The following is a 13,717-nucleotide window of genomic DNA, read 5'->3' as shown; positions in this document are numbered from 1 at the left end:
TAATGAGCCACACATTAACAGGAGTTTGACTGGCACAGCTAGTTCTGTACTGTAGGCTCAAAACAGCTAATAACTCTCCTAAAAACTAGACATACATAGAGTTTGTCTAACACTAGTACTCAATAATACTTAAATGCATGCACATACGAAAGTTATGACCCACATATGTATAACAAAGACTAATGGACCACATTAAAAAATGTTGTGGCCACTTTACATCAAGTCTCATTTACATTCACATACTGGTAGTATACGTTTACACACCATTAACAGTTTTTCGTATTGCTTAGTTCTTCATTATCATAAGTTTGTAACAAATGTAGTTTGAATTAATTGGTTAGGACTTTTTGTGTGTGTGTGTGTGTGTGTATGTGTGCTAGAGACATGTACATATTTATGTACACAAATCTTTGAAAGTTACCTATTTTTGCTAGAAAACTAACGCCTATTATAAAGAAAATTGATTAAATACAGATCCTCTATCTGATTTAAATACATATTCTTATTCTTGTTTGTTTCACAAACGATCTGACAACATCGCATCACAGGTCACATTTGGTGACCTTCCATTAAAGCTTGATGTCCCCTCAACACCACACATTCTGGCAGGTACATGACATTGTACATATCTAAAGCCCCTGAATTTTCCCTGGCTATAAAAAACATTTAATATATCAAACCAAAGGAAAGTTGTCCGAGTTTCCTCTAACCCTTCAGCCAGACTAAAACATGACAAAGAGATTTTAGAGAAGTTTCCTCTGGCCAAGACCCTCTAGCTAAACATAAGTTACATGTATCATTCAGAAATTGGGAAAATGGTATTCTAAATTTGACATTTCTATCTAATGATGATAGAACATTTGGTATTTGATTAAATCAATACACATATTAGAGGTATGATAAGTTACCCTTCTCCAACTGAGTTTATATAGAATCTATGTAGAGCTATGTAGGGTGTGGCAAATCAATTTATTGCTTCATAATTCAAGATTAATATCAAAAGTATAATATTTTATTTTATTAATAAAATACAACTGTACAATGCACAGTCGTATGAATATTAAAATCAATAAATTGTGTCAAATGTTGCAGTTAACAACTGATTAACATAAAACATGATTTATAATCTGGATTATAATAATATTCGTCACGTTTATTACATTTTATAAAATTGATTCCAATGATAAATTCCATTACTTCCTTACACTCATCATTCTCCGAAACACTCACTCCTCTGGTACTCCAATCATCACTGCAGTATATAAAACTCATTCAATCTTTCTATATATTAATTTGGCATAAAAATGAGTTGATTATGACAAAAATCACCTTGTCAGTCCCCATAGAACACTTTGGCCAGTTGATAGCGTATAAAGAAGGCTACACAGCTGCACAGCACCTAAAAACAGAGAAATACATCAATATCATTCTAAACTATTTAGACATGATCTCAATCTTTTGAGAAGGGGTCATGGTAATGTCTCACCTTGTAAAATAATATTACTTCAATTTTAGTATACCGTTCTGGTTTATTTGCAGAAAATTTTGATAAAGAAATTCATTACAATGAGAAATTTTCTGAGAATACTAGAAATTTGCAACCAAACAAATTCCTGGAAATTTGTAGATATTGTTGCCTGATTTTCTGACATTTTGCTAAACATTATTGATGATGAAAAAACAATTAAGGGTCCATAACTCTGTCAATTACGTTTCTGTATTTGCATTTTACAGACAAAGTTATCTGCCCTTGTAGGTATTGATCGTGACTTCATGTGTTTTCGAGCATAACGTCATACTTTTCAGCGAAAATGACATGGATTGCACCCACAAAATAATGATGTCACAATAGATACCCACCTGCAAGGGAGCTAACTCTGTAATATGCAAACACTGAATATGGCAAATGTGATTGAACCATTAGACAGTTGATCTTTTTATCCAGTTTGAATAAAATCTGTCCACATTTGTAGACCTTGGCTAAAAATTGAAACTTTAAACGTTATGAAAAAACTTTAAATTTCAAGCTATCATTGCTCCGAAATAAACATCCACCCATTTGGAGGATTTGCATACCGGTATACAGATATGGATAAAAACTTACCTGAAAAGCCATGAGTATCAAACACAATGACCGTTCATGAAGTGGACCCATGAATTTTAAAACAAGGTTGATGAGTGTCATATTATTGCATGTTAAATTCTCTCCCTTTTCCTCGACAGACAGAACTCTCAGCGTCTGCATTAACCATATTATGATCCGTCCCAGAGGATTGAGCTTTGACATTTTTATAGCAGTCATACTCATTTTCAGCTTGTCTGTCTTTGCATCGTAACTGTAATAAAGAATTAAATCATTGTATTAGCATAAGTTATTCTGAAATAACACACTGAAATTGCTGTTTTTATCAATTTTTTTTTTACAGAAATGCATAAAATGTATGTCAGAATTGTTTTTTTCAAAATGGTATTGAAAAGTAACTACTGTTTGAAACGCATAGAAAATAGCTGAACTATAGGTATATATAGTTCAGTGACATTGTTTTGGTAATTAAAGGTTCTTGCTATGGTAACAAGTCTCAGTTGCATGTTCCAGTCTTTTTCACACTGGAATATGTTTGTTATGTGTTTGTATTACATCAATTTAGTTATCAAATTGTACAAGCAACAGAAGACGGCTAAAGTAACAGAAGAGAGCCCAAGTTCTGAAAGCAAAAACATTGATCTTCATAAATGTATATATGGAGAACTATGTGATACACAACTCGGCCAAAACAACCCCCATGAATGTTGATGAGTGAACAACCCGACAATGAGAATTACAATACCTGAGATGATATTTATGTACAATTATGGTACAATCTGATTCGACATGATGAGAGAACTTACAATACCTGAGAGTCTGTCTCAGCTATATTATGACCCACAATACACACATGAGAATCCTGGTGTCATGGCATTATGATAGAGTTTACCTCGTTGTTGTCAGTACTACAGACTCTCAGGAGTTTTTGAGTATTTACCCTGTACTTAATTTAGAACATGCCTTACCTTGGAAGACGATGACGTGGACAGGGTATAAATCTGAATAGCTGGGGCACAGAGTACACAAAGTTGATGACTTGAGGTATGAAGAAGAGTAGCATGGTTTTACTGAAGTGTCCTAGGATAGCTACTACAGCAAATGTCATTCCTGAGAAATAGCAGAAAGTGTCCCCAACAAATACCTGGGAAGGATACCTACAACACAAATTACAGAAGAATCGATATTAAATAGTAAATCCATACACATAAGTTGAAATAGTATTTCATTTTAAAATCTTATTACAAAGTATGATTTATACAACTGTGGAAGGTTTACTGTACATGAGCAAACAAGGCAGAAGTGCGGTTGACCTTGTGAAAATATTATCCAAAACCCTAGTTATTTGAGTTAACATGTTTATCAGAGTGATACCCTATCCAGTTATACCAACAATACAAGTGTTATAAGGACTCACCAGTTGTGGTACAGCAGGGCTAGACTAACGCCCAGGAATGGTATGATGAAGTAAGCACTAAACACATGGGCCTGATGGTAGATACCTGTAATACAATCAAATCTTAATTCACACCAATAATAAGTCAGAACTAAATACTCTCCTATTTTACCTAGTTGTCCCAGTTTCAATTCTTGGCATGAAAATATAATAGTTTTTTAATGTAGTTTTCAGGTGAACCTAGTAAAATTCAGCTCAATTCAGCACATCTGTTCAGTGGCATCTAAACACAGGTCTAACAGTTCTATTCAATACTTAGAACCAATAAATAAACTTAAGAGTTAACTGATATTCCACCACATTACCACCAGGAATCTATTAGTATAAATTGGAGTAGATGCCAAACTTTTCAGTTGCAAATTTTTTTTGTAGAAGCCAGGCTAAAGCTACTAGCATGGAACCGATGGGACATTTCAGTCTATTAACACCACGAACAATGATGCATGTATATCTATTGTGTTGTCATAAAGTGGTATTACAATAGTGTTATTTCACATACCATATTTTTCAAAATTTGCAACATGCCTTAGGAAGTAGAACAAGAGGTCAATTAAGTAATGATTAATTAAGGTAGACCGTCCCTTCTGGTTTCCTCTCATAGATTTCGTTCATTTTTTTATATTTTGATTTCAAGTATACCCTGATCACAAAATTCGCATAAAAATCATATGTCATCGGGTTAACTTTTCTTCCAGGGTTGCTTAAAGATATGTACAAATGACTTAATAATACAGATTTTAAGGATTTTTAAATAAATGATATTTCCTCCCTGTAGCATCCCTTAACATATAAATAATATGCCTGTAACATGTTCATACCTTCAGTAGGTGATATAGAATTCATTGCTATATCCAATAAGCTGGGTTTTCCACAATAAAACGAAATATCGTTATTTTAAAATTAAGTTCGGACCCAATTTTAGTGAAAAATTGCATAAAAATAGTCATGTTTTCTTTTCTTCTGAAAAAATGATCTCAAGAAAAATCGATTTTTTAGAGTTTCCATGAAGATTGGCTTATTTGCAATACGAAAAGCCAATAAAAAGTATACCTCACCGCATTATTTTTCAAATTATGACCGATTTGCTTTCTAATACCCCTTAAATTTTGGCCTGAAAATGTTAAAAAATAGGCGAATACGTAGCACTTTTCAACGTTTTGTGTTATTCATTTACCCTTGTTAGTCTTTACCGATTGGCACACCTTTAGATTGATACACTTCAAGTTAACACTGGAAAACGTTCTAGACGAAATACTTGCTCGAATGCCGATTTCAGAAGCGGGTTGTAATAGATGGGTACGGGGAAATAAAATACATTTGCCGGGATTCGGATAGCGACGTAACAAACGTATGACGTCACAGAAGGGACGGTCTACGTTAGTTATTGATTGATTTACTGTGAGTCTGCTCACCTGATATCTCCAGAACATTGTAGGGAAGGCCAATTAAGTAATCATTAATTAATTAATTCATTCATTGATTTATGGCCTACCTACCTGACATCTCCAGAACATTATAGAGGAGGACGGAGAGAGCGATGATTACAGCCTGTCCACATTCCAAACCATTGATTCCAGCCAGAATATTTATAGCATTGGTACAGAAAACTGCCAGCATACCCATATAGACATAGTATAGCACACCTGTAACATACAGTACAAAACACCTGTAACATACAGTACAACACACCTGTAACATACAGTACAACACACCTGTAACATACAGTACAACACACCTGTAACATACAGTACAACACACCTGTAACATACAGTACAACACACCTGTAACATACAGTACAAAACACCTGTAACATACAGTACAACACACCTGTAACATACAGTACAACACACCTGTAACATACAGTACAACACACCTGTAACATACAGTACAACACACCTGTAACATACAGTACAACACACCTGTAACATACAGTACAACACACCTGTAACATACAGTACAACACACCTGTAACATACAGTACAACACACCTGTAACATACAGTACAACACACCTGTAACATACAGTACAACACACCTGTAACATACAGTACAACACACCTGTAACATACAGTACAACACACCTGTAACATACAGTACAACACACCTGTAACATACAGTACAACACACCTGTAACATACAGTACAACACACCTGTAACATACAGTACAACACACCTGTAACATACAGTACAACACACCTGTAACATACAGTACAACACACCTGTAACATACAGTACAACACACCTGTAACATACAGTACAACACACCTGTAACATACAGTACAACACACCTGTATCATACATTATTATACCTCATGTTGATAACAGTGTGTGGGATAAGCTGAAATACATCACATGACAGGGATTGCTCGAAATAAAACATTGTATTTCCCTTTGGGCACATGCCTCCATAGTGATCGCCCATCTTTCACATGGAACCATCTCCACTGCCGAACAATGATAGATGAAGTGTAAAAGGAATATTTTTACTCATCTCGAGTAATATTTCCCCCAGAGTAGCAAATCATGAATATTCGGTATGATAAACAATTTATGTCCCCGGTGACAGTGTGATACAAAGGTTTATTTACCCTCAGATTTAATATTTCCCCCAGGCAAGCAATCAGGAAATATTACATCTTCAGGTAAATAAACCTATATATCACACTTTCACTGTGTGCATAAATACATAGTACCTGGTAGAACATACTTGTAACTTGAAGTAATTATACCGGTATATTTTATATGTTAAAGGAGTATATTATTCATTTGTTGTGACCAGATATTATCCATGTTCTTTTAGTCAAATCAAATATTTGTATTTGTAACTTTGCAGCATACAGAAATAGTTGCATATTATTCAACACAGATTTGATGGCAGTACATCTTGTAATTCAGTCTACGCTACAAAATATCTATACCATTATACACAATATTATGTTACTTTACATTATCATTCTACCAGACATACAGAAAGGGGCACTTAAAGATGCTCCACCGCCTACAGAGCACAAATGATATTCATCATTTGAACAATACTTGGTGTTTAATTGTGTATATATATGTCTGATTAACACAAAAAATGATATAAAATAATTTATTTTGCCTTTGGTGTATGTGCAATCAGTACTTCATTCCATATAGGATATAGTGACACGAAATTTTTTTGGGATGCATTAAATTATTTTTCATATTTTTAACTTGAAGTAAAATAAGCTCAAACTTTTCGATGGTGGTAATGGTGTAAAGTAAGAAACTTTTGTAACTGAAGAAAAATACTAAATCGTCTCCTCCTATTTTTTATAGTGAAAATATACCATTTGTCAGCGGTGGAGCATCTTTAATTATAGCAAATATGGCTTATAGAGACAAAGGTCAAACACTGTTAAATTTCAAAGACGACCATGATTGATTGATTGATGGGGTTTAACCCCCTTGTTCTGGTTATAAAGATCACCATGACTATGATAGGTATTAAAGGACCACATGCTGATTAGTCACCAGTTATTTACCCAGTGGTCAAGCTCTGTCCAGCAGGGGTCTGGCAACATCTGGTCATTTAGAACACCCACGGTCCAGGTCAGGTTACATAATCAAAGCTAGTTATAGGTAATTAACCTCAGACTTAATACATTAATTACTAGAATATGTATAATTAATCCCATCTTATATTCTGAAGAGTCTATAGCAAAAGCATTTCAGTACTTTTGATAATATTTTTTTCTTTAAAAAAAAAGACATGATATTGTACTATATTTGATAGAAAGAATTTTCTGAAAAATCTTTTCAATACCTTATTTCAATTATCACTCAAATTGAAGATGCTCCACCGCCGACAGAGCATAAATGATATCCATCATTCGAACAATAATTTGTGTTTAATCGTGTATATATATGCATAATTAACACAAAAAATAATATAAAATAATTTATTTCGCCTTTGGTGCATGCGCAATCAGTATTTCATTTCATATAGAATATAGTGCCACGGAATTTTTTCGGGATGCAATTAATTATTTTTCATATTTTTAACTTGAAGTAAAATAAGAAGCTCAAACCTTTCAATGGTGGTAATGGTGTAAAGTAAGTAACTTTTGTAACAGAAGAAAAATACTAAATCGTCTGCTCCTGTTTTTGATAGTGAAACAATACCTTTTGTCAGCGGTGGAGCATCTTTAAGCTGAAGTTTAATGAAGACATTGCAGGAAACCATCCAACTTACCGAGATCAAAGTCGTGTCCCAAGTATGGACGCAATGGAAGTGGTACAATAATGATGGTCGAGTCAAAGTTGACAAAGTACACCATGAGAAGGGGGAGAGACGCCATTGTAGGCAGCCAAAGTTTATGACGCCATTTGAGATTCAGGACATCATCAGCGAATCCCAGGAATATCATACAGCATATAGATAGTAATGCTGCAATGTATTCTATGTACTGAAATATACAAACAATATCTTAAAGAACATTTTTGCATAACATCAAAATAGGATTTTTCCTAATGTAGAAATAGGATAAGTACCTGGTAGGAAACCTTTCATATAAATTTACAGTAAAGTTTTTCTAGTTTAATTTTATCCCATCAAATGTCAGGAACAAATGTTTATCATTATCAAACTATAATTTTCCTGCTTCCTGTAAAATCTCATTTAGCGTAGTTCTGAGATGAGAAAACTGACATCCCTCCATTACGTTGATCTTAGCTGCAGTAAATGTGTCTCAAGCAGCCATCTTTGGTTCTCACATTCAATGGAAATCATTCTTGTCATAACAGTGACCCCAAACATTACTAAATACCAATTTTCATTGAAATCAGATAACCAGTATAAACCATCTCATGGAAAAATCATAATACCAAGCAAAGTCAAACAAATTAAGCTTTGCAAATGAATAATAATTAAGTACCTCATGGTGTGGGAATTTGTTGTTGACAGCCAAATGTTTGTAGAATGGGAAAGGTATAAAAAGGAACATGATAATTAGAAACACAGCTCCACACACTACACCTTGTGCTTCTGGGCTAGAAACAAAAACATATGTACACTACTATTACTCTATGTTCAAATTATAGATGAAACTGAACTATGTATGCATACCACAATACATCTGTATATATTTGTACATACATTGTAGGTACTTTTATCTCTAAACTTGAACATTAATTTATTACATTAATCATTGCATACTGTGTAAATATATATGTATATCTTGATTGATAAAAAAAAAGGTTTTGTTTCAATTCAAATTTTATTACATATTTTAGTTCAATAATTTCAGAGCAAATATGTCATGTGGAATAAGAATTAATTTGTCCATAAATTTTACAAAAGTTAGATGAATAGCCAGATAACAAATTTCTTTCATTGGAATCCAACAATTGAAAGAAGCAAACAAGTCCTGGATTGAAACATGTTAGTGGTCTTAATAAAGAAATGCCAGACAGTGAGACTACTGTTCATGATTATAGAGAGTATGTGAACTTATAATACCAGTATGGAAACAACCCTGCTGGGGAAATCCAAGTTTCAAGTGCTACCTTCATATCTTGTTTTTCCATGTAACATAGACGTAAAAATGTAAAATGTTTACATGAAAGGTAATCTCAACTATTCAGCATTGTAAAGTCAAATGTTAACAAACATACATGTTTAGTCCCCCTATATAGCTAATTGCAAATGCTAAACTTGATGTCAAAATCATGATATATAACAAAATATTGTTGCCCTGGTAAACATTTAATACTACATAGTATTTAATATCAGAAGTGCATTTAGGATATAAGAGTTTGTGAATCGGTACTTTTAGTCAAGATTTCCATCATTTGGGTAACTTATTATCAGGTTGGGGACAATCCCGTATATGCAGGATAGTCCTGCATTTGAGTAATAGTCCTGTATTTGAGGGATAATTTTGTTACGCAAATGCAGGATTCTATGAAATGAAAAGTGATAAAGTTGATTTAAACATTGTCATCAAAAAAGGGCATCATGATTTTTATATGGCATCATCACTAATACAACTTTCCACATTATTACTCAAATGGAAACAAATTTCATCATCTAAATGTTTGTAAAAGTCACAAACAAAATCACCTCTATTGCTTACTATGGGGCTAAAAATAGAACACAGGTAAAAGTCAATCAACCATGACATTTGCACTAAATTTCCCTGATGGCTATACACTGTAGTCTATGGAGAGCACCTAAATTGTCACTTTATAACAAAGTGAGATAATAGAATTCAATAGTTCATAAACAAATACATAAAGTTTTCAATTAGTCAAGATTTCCATCAATTAAATTTATATCTGTATGTCTATCTATCCTGTTATCTAAACTTATGACAGAATATGATTATTCGTTCACTCTTCTGTGATAACGTAGGCTTATCGAGGAAGTTTTACATTTTGTCCTGTAAGTCGGAACGAAAGAGACAGAATAACTCAATAAGTTTATTCGTACTGACTATACAGTATAAAATGAAGCAGTGTGATGTAGTCATCGATATATAAAATATTATTTCTGATTATTTTATCATATAGTCTTGGACTCATTCAAACAGTATTATCGACACGTTGAGCTAGTAAATTAATGGCATATGTAAAAGCTGATGAAATATATTCACAGCTGTCAATGAATAACACACTATACTAACATTTTCTTTCGATCTGGTTTACTCATGTCGATTCCAAACAGATTAGCAGCTATAAACATGTCTTTGAACTTTGGGATTATGTTTATCAAGCACAGGAAACCAACAAATGACATCCCTGTGTTGATCAAAAGGTGCGTCTGTGTGCTAGTTAGCTCCATTTTCGGAATTTTTTAAAACCCTAGTATCAACACATGCGAAAATAAACTTCATCCGCCATGTCAGTTCTCGTGTGACTTTGACGTGACAAAACGATATCTCGATCTTTCACTTCCTGTGATAAGAAGTGTTTATCGATTGGTCGATACCTTCAATAGACAGTATTTCATTGGCTGACGTTTCAATCCCACTGGAAGCCTATAAAAACACGTGATTTAGCGCGAAATTTCATTCTCAATATTTTCAATCTACTAGTTCACACGTATCAAGATCGTAGAATATATTCAAGATGTCTGGACGAGGAAAAGGCGGCAAGACAAAATCCAAAGCCAAGAGTCGATCAAGCCGTGCAGGACTCCAGTTTCCAGTCGGCAGAATCCACAGGCTTCTCAGAAAAGGAAACTATGCTGAACGAGTTGGAGCTGGTGCCCCCGTGTATCTCGCCGCAGTTCTAGAATATCTGGCAGCTGAAGTTTTGGAATTGGCAGGAAATGCAGCCAGAGACAACAAGAAGAGCAGGATCATCCCCCGTCATCTCCAGTTGGCCATCAGAAATGACGAGGAGTTGAACAAGCTGCTGTCTGGTGTCACCATCGCCCAGGGTGGTGTTCTGCCCAACATCCAGGCTGTACTTCTGCCCAAGAAGACCGGCGCTGCAAAGGGAAAATCTTCCCAGTCCCAGGAGTTCTAGACATTGCTCTACTGAACTCTTACTATCAACGGCCCTTTTTAGGGCCAACCAATCTGCCCGAAAGGCTCCCTAAACCTCGAATTTACGCTTTACTCAAGCCTGTGCAAGTAGTTGCATAGTCGGACTCTTTAGTATCTAGATTGACTATCTGTGATGAACAAAGCAGACTATTGACAGTTCAAAAACTGCTTATTTTATCGAACACCATAAAATGAAATTGGTTGTGCAATTAAGTCTTGTCGATAAAGTTAAAAATTTTGTCTGTAGTTATGTGCTCTTTTAAAATATAAAATATTCAAAATTGCAGTGAGGTGTCTTGACAAGTTTTTGACAGTAATTCACTCTAAAATTTGCAATAGAACATTAAAGATATTCCACTGCTGACATGGTTTTTATCAAATACAGGAGCAGACATTTTAGTATTTTTCTTTAGTTAAAAAATGACTTTACACCATTAGGGCCATTGAAAAGTTAAAACTTCTAATTTTACTTAAAGATAAACTTTAAAAAATATTTTGTTTCACGCAAAAATTCTGCTCCACTATTTCGTATTTGAACTGATTGCGTATTATATACCGAGCAAAACAATTGTACATGTACAATTTTTCTGGTTTATTAGACAAAATATACATGATTAAAGGGACAATTTGGTTAAGAGTACATTAAAATTTGCACAAATATTGGAAACAAACCAGTTGTAATAGAAATTAGATTAGTTTATGCCAGAAAAGCCCACTAGTGAAATGTTCAATCTCGCTTACTGTCGACCATTACACATGGCGGTCAGAAGTCTTTAATGCCAAACCCTGGCCTTTTGCCACTGTAGTAAAGAAATGTTTGTAATTGTCTAGAACTACTCAAATCGCTCTTACATAGTGTGTTTATTTCATCAACTCCTCAGTGGTTACATATTGTTTTTGTTTAAAGTGACCTTTACTCTTGTATGGATACAGCATATATATGGTACCTGCTTAATCATATTGATCAATGATTTGAAATTTCAACAGTATCAATCAAGTACTTCACAATGTCGTGAAATTTGTCAATATTTCGTGTTACAGTTTCATAAGGAATGTAGAACAATATATTGGTCACATTTTGTTTCGTGGTTAAACACTTAATTATTGTTCAAATGATAAGTATCATTGTAATTAAGCTCTGTCAGCGGTGGAGTATCTTTAATGTCAATGATAAGACGCACAAATATGCTTCTGAAAAAAGGCCATCTATTGCAAGTTTGGGTATTAAAGCAGTATAGCATGCTGTCTCTGAATATACCGGTAAATATTGATTCCTGGAATGAAGCTAATAGCAAAATCGAAGCTAGTAGCAAAATCAAGTTGTGTGCTATGCTGATTATGTGCCTTGGTACTAACCCACCAATACCGTATTTGCCATAATTAAGACCTAGAGTGCTTAAAACTTGTAACAAAGGGGGGCATTTATTAGTGAACCAAAATGTAAGATGTGGATGAAAATGTCTGCCATATTTTAGCTCTTTCTGTACTTCATGCTTTGACTTTCTAACCTTTTGAGAAGCATTATTATGTCACGATTCACACGTTAAAGACTTGCTTAAAACATTGTTAAAGGTCCACTACCTTTCCGGAGTAAAACATAAAGGTTTCTTAAAAACAATAATATTCGAAAATATAAACCGATGGCCTAAGATAAGCATATACATGTATACAACACCAGACATACAGTATGCAAGATTTCCTCCGTAATATATAAGTGGAGAGTCATTTTGCTGTTTTGCCGTCTGACACCATGATGGTCAACTACCGCACAGTATCTAGGACGATGACGGGAAACATAAGCCATTTCCGAAAGGTAGTGGCCCTTTAAATCCATGGGATTGGACGTTTAAGGGGAATGGCGTTTATTATGGCAAATACAGTATAATATTCAGGATATGGAAATTGCTTCCAGTGTGAATAACAAATTGTGTATTATGACATAGCTAGTATTACTTCATTAGTATAAATAAAAATGTACTAAATCCTTAAAAAATTCATTACAACCTGCATTTCAGTCTGAACAGGGATTTTCTAGTTCTACATTTCAGTTTTGGGTTATGAAAATAGCTATTCAAAAATTTATAATAGGACTACTTTACATTATTGAATAAAATGAGCAATTCATTAAAATTGTATCCATAGCCTGTGAAATGTCTTGATTATTTTAGACAGGAAATAGTAGATTTCTGATCAAACACTACGTCTCACAGTTGAACCTCAGGCTGTGTTTTGGTATTTGTTTAGATTATCTTCTGGTCAAGTCTAGATCATCAAAAAAACCCATCTGGTAATGCCAGAAGCACAGGAAGTCGCCACAGATTTATAATCCTGTATTAAAATCCTGTGAGGCATTGTTTGCAAGTCTGTGACATCCATTATGTAATTCTTATACATGGTCAAGTGTAAATCTCTGTGAAGTGCCTGAGGAAATGTACTTGTCACCAAAATACATTGGTTTAGCTGGCAATATTTCCTGTTGTATTATACAGTGTCTGACATGAACTAGTATGTAGTAAATAAACTGCTTTATTGTGTTAGTCCTACTGACTATAGATCAATTTGTCTTTTTAACAAGTTGCAATCATGGACTAATTTTGATATGAAGTGGTATAAAAACAAAACAAAATAGCATAAGTCTCGCCTATACATCCTGCTTGGCATA

The 13,717-nt window shown here is 34.1% G+C and overlaps 2 protein-coding genes across 2 annotated transcripts; one reads left to right on the top strand and one right to left on the bottom strand.

Moving 5' to 3' along the window:
• Window positions 1-364: 364 nt before the first annotated feature.
• LOC138317492 (UDP-N-acetylglucosamine--dolichyl-phosphate N-acetylglucosaminephosphotransferase-like) lies at window positions 365-10,445 on the bottom strand. Its single transcript, XM_069259212.1, has 8 exons — window positions 10,189-10,445; window positions 8,440-8,554; window positions 7,758-7,971; window positions 5,036-5,182; window positions 3,501-3,585; window positions 3,052-3,240; window positions 2,105-2,336; window positions 365-1,399 (listed from the first exon to the last, which is right to left on the bottom strand). The coding sequence occupies exons 1-8, from the start codon at window positions 10,344-10,346 to the stop codon at window positions 1,334-1,336; spliced, it is 1,206 nt and encodes a 401-aa protein (XP_069115313.1). The 5' UTR covers window positions 10,347-10,445; the 3' UTR covers window positions 365-1,333.
• A 105-nt stretch (window positions 10,446-10,550) lies between these two features.
• LOC138317493 (histone H2A-like) lies at window positions 10,551-11,293 on the top strand. The gene has a single exon (XM_069259213.1). The coding sequence runs from the start codon at window positions 10,634-10,636 to the stop codon at window positions 11,033-11,035; it is 402 nt and encodes a 133-aa protein (XP_069115314.1). The 5' UTR covers window positions 10,551-10,633; the 3' UTR covers window positions 11,036-11,293.
• Window positions 11,294-13,717: the final 2,424 nt, after the last annotated feature.

Source organism: Argopecten irradians, chromosome 3 (genome assembly GCF_041381155.1).
Source record: "Argopecten irradians isolate NY chromosome 3, Ai_NY, whole genome shotgun sequence".
NCBI classification, from domain to species: Eukaryota; Metazoa; Mollusca; class Bivalvia; order Pectinida; family Pectinidae; genus Argopecten; species Argopecten irradians.
Note: the sequence above shows the minus strand (reverse complement) of the source record. Positions and strands in the feature narration are given on the sequence as shown.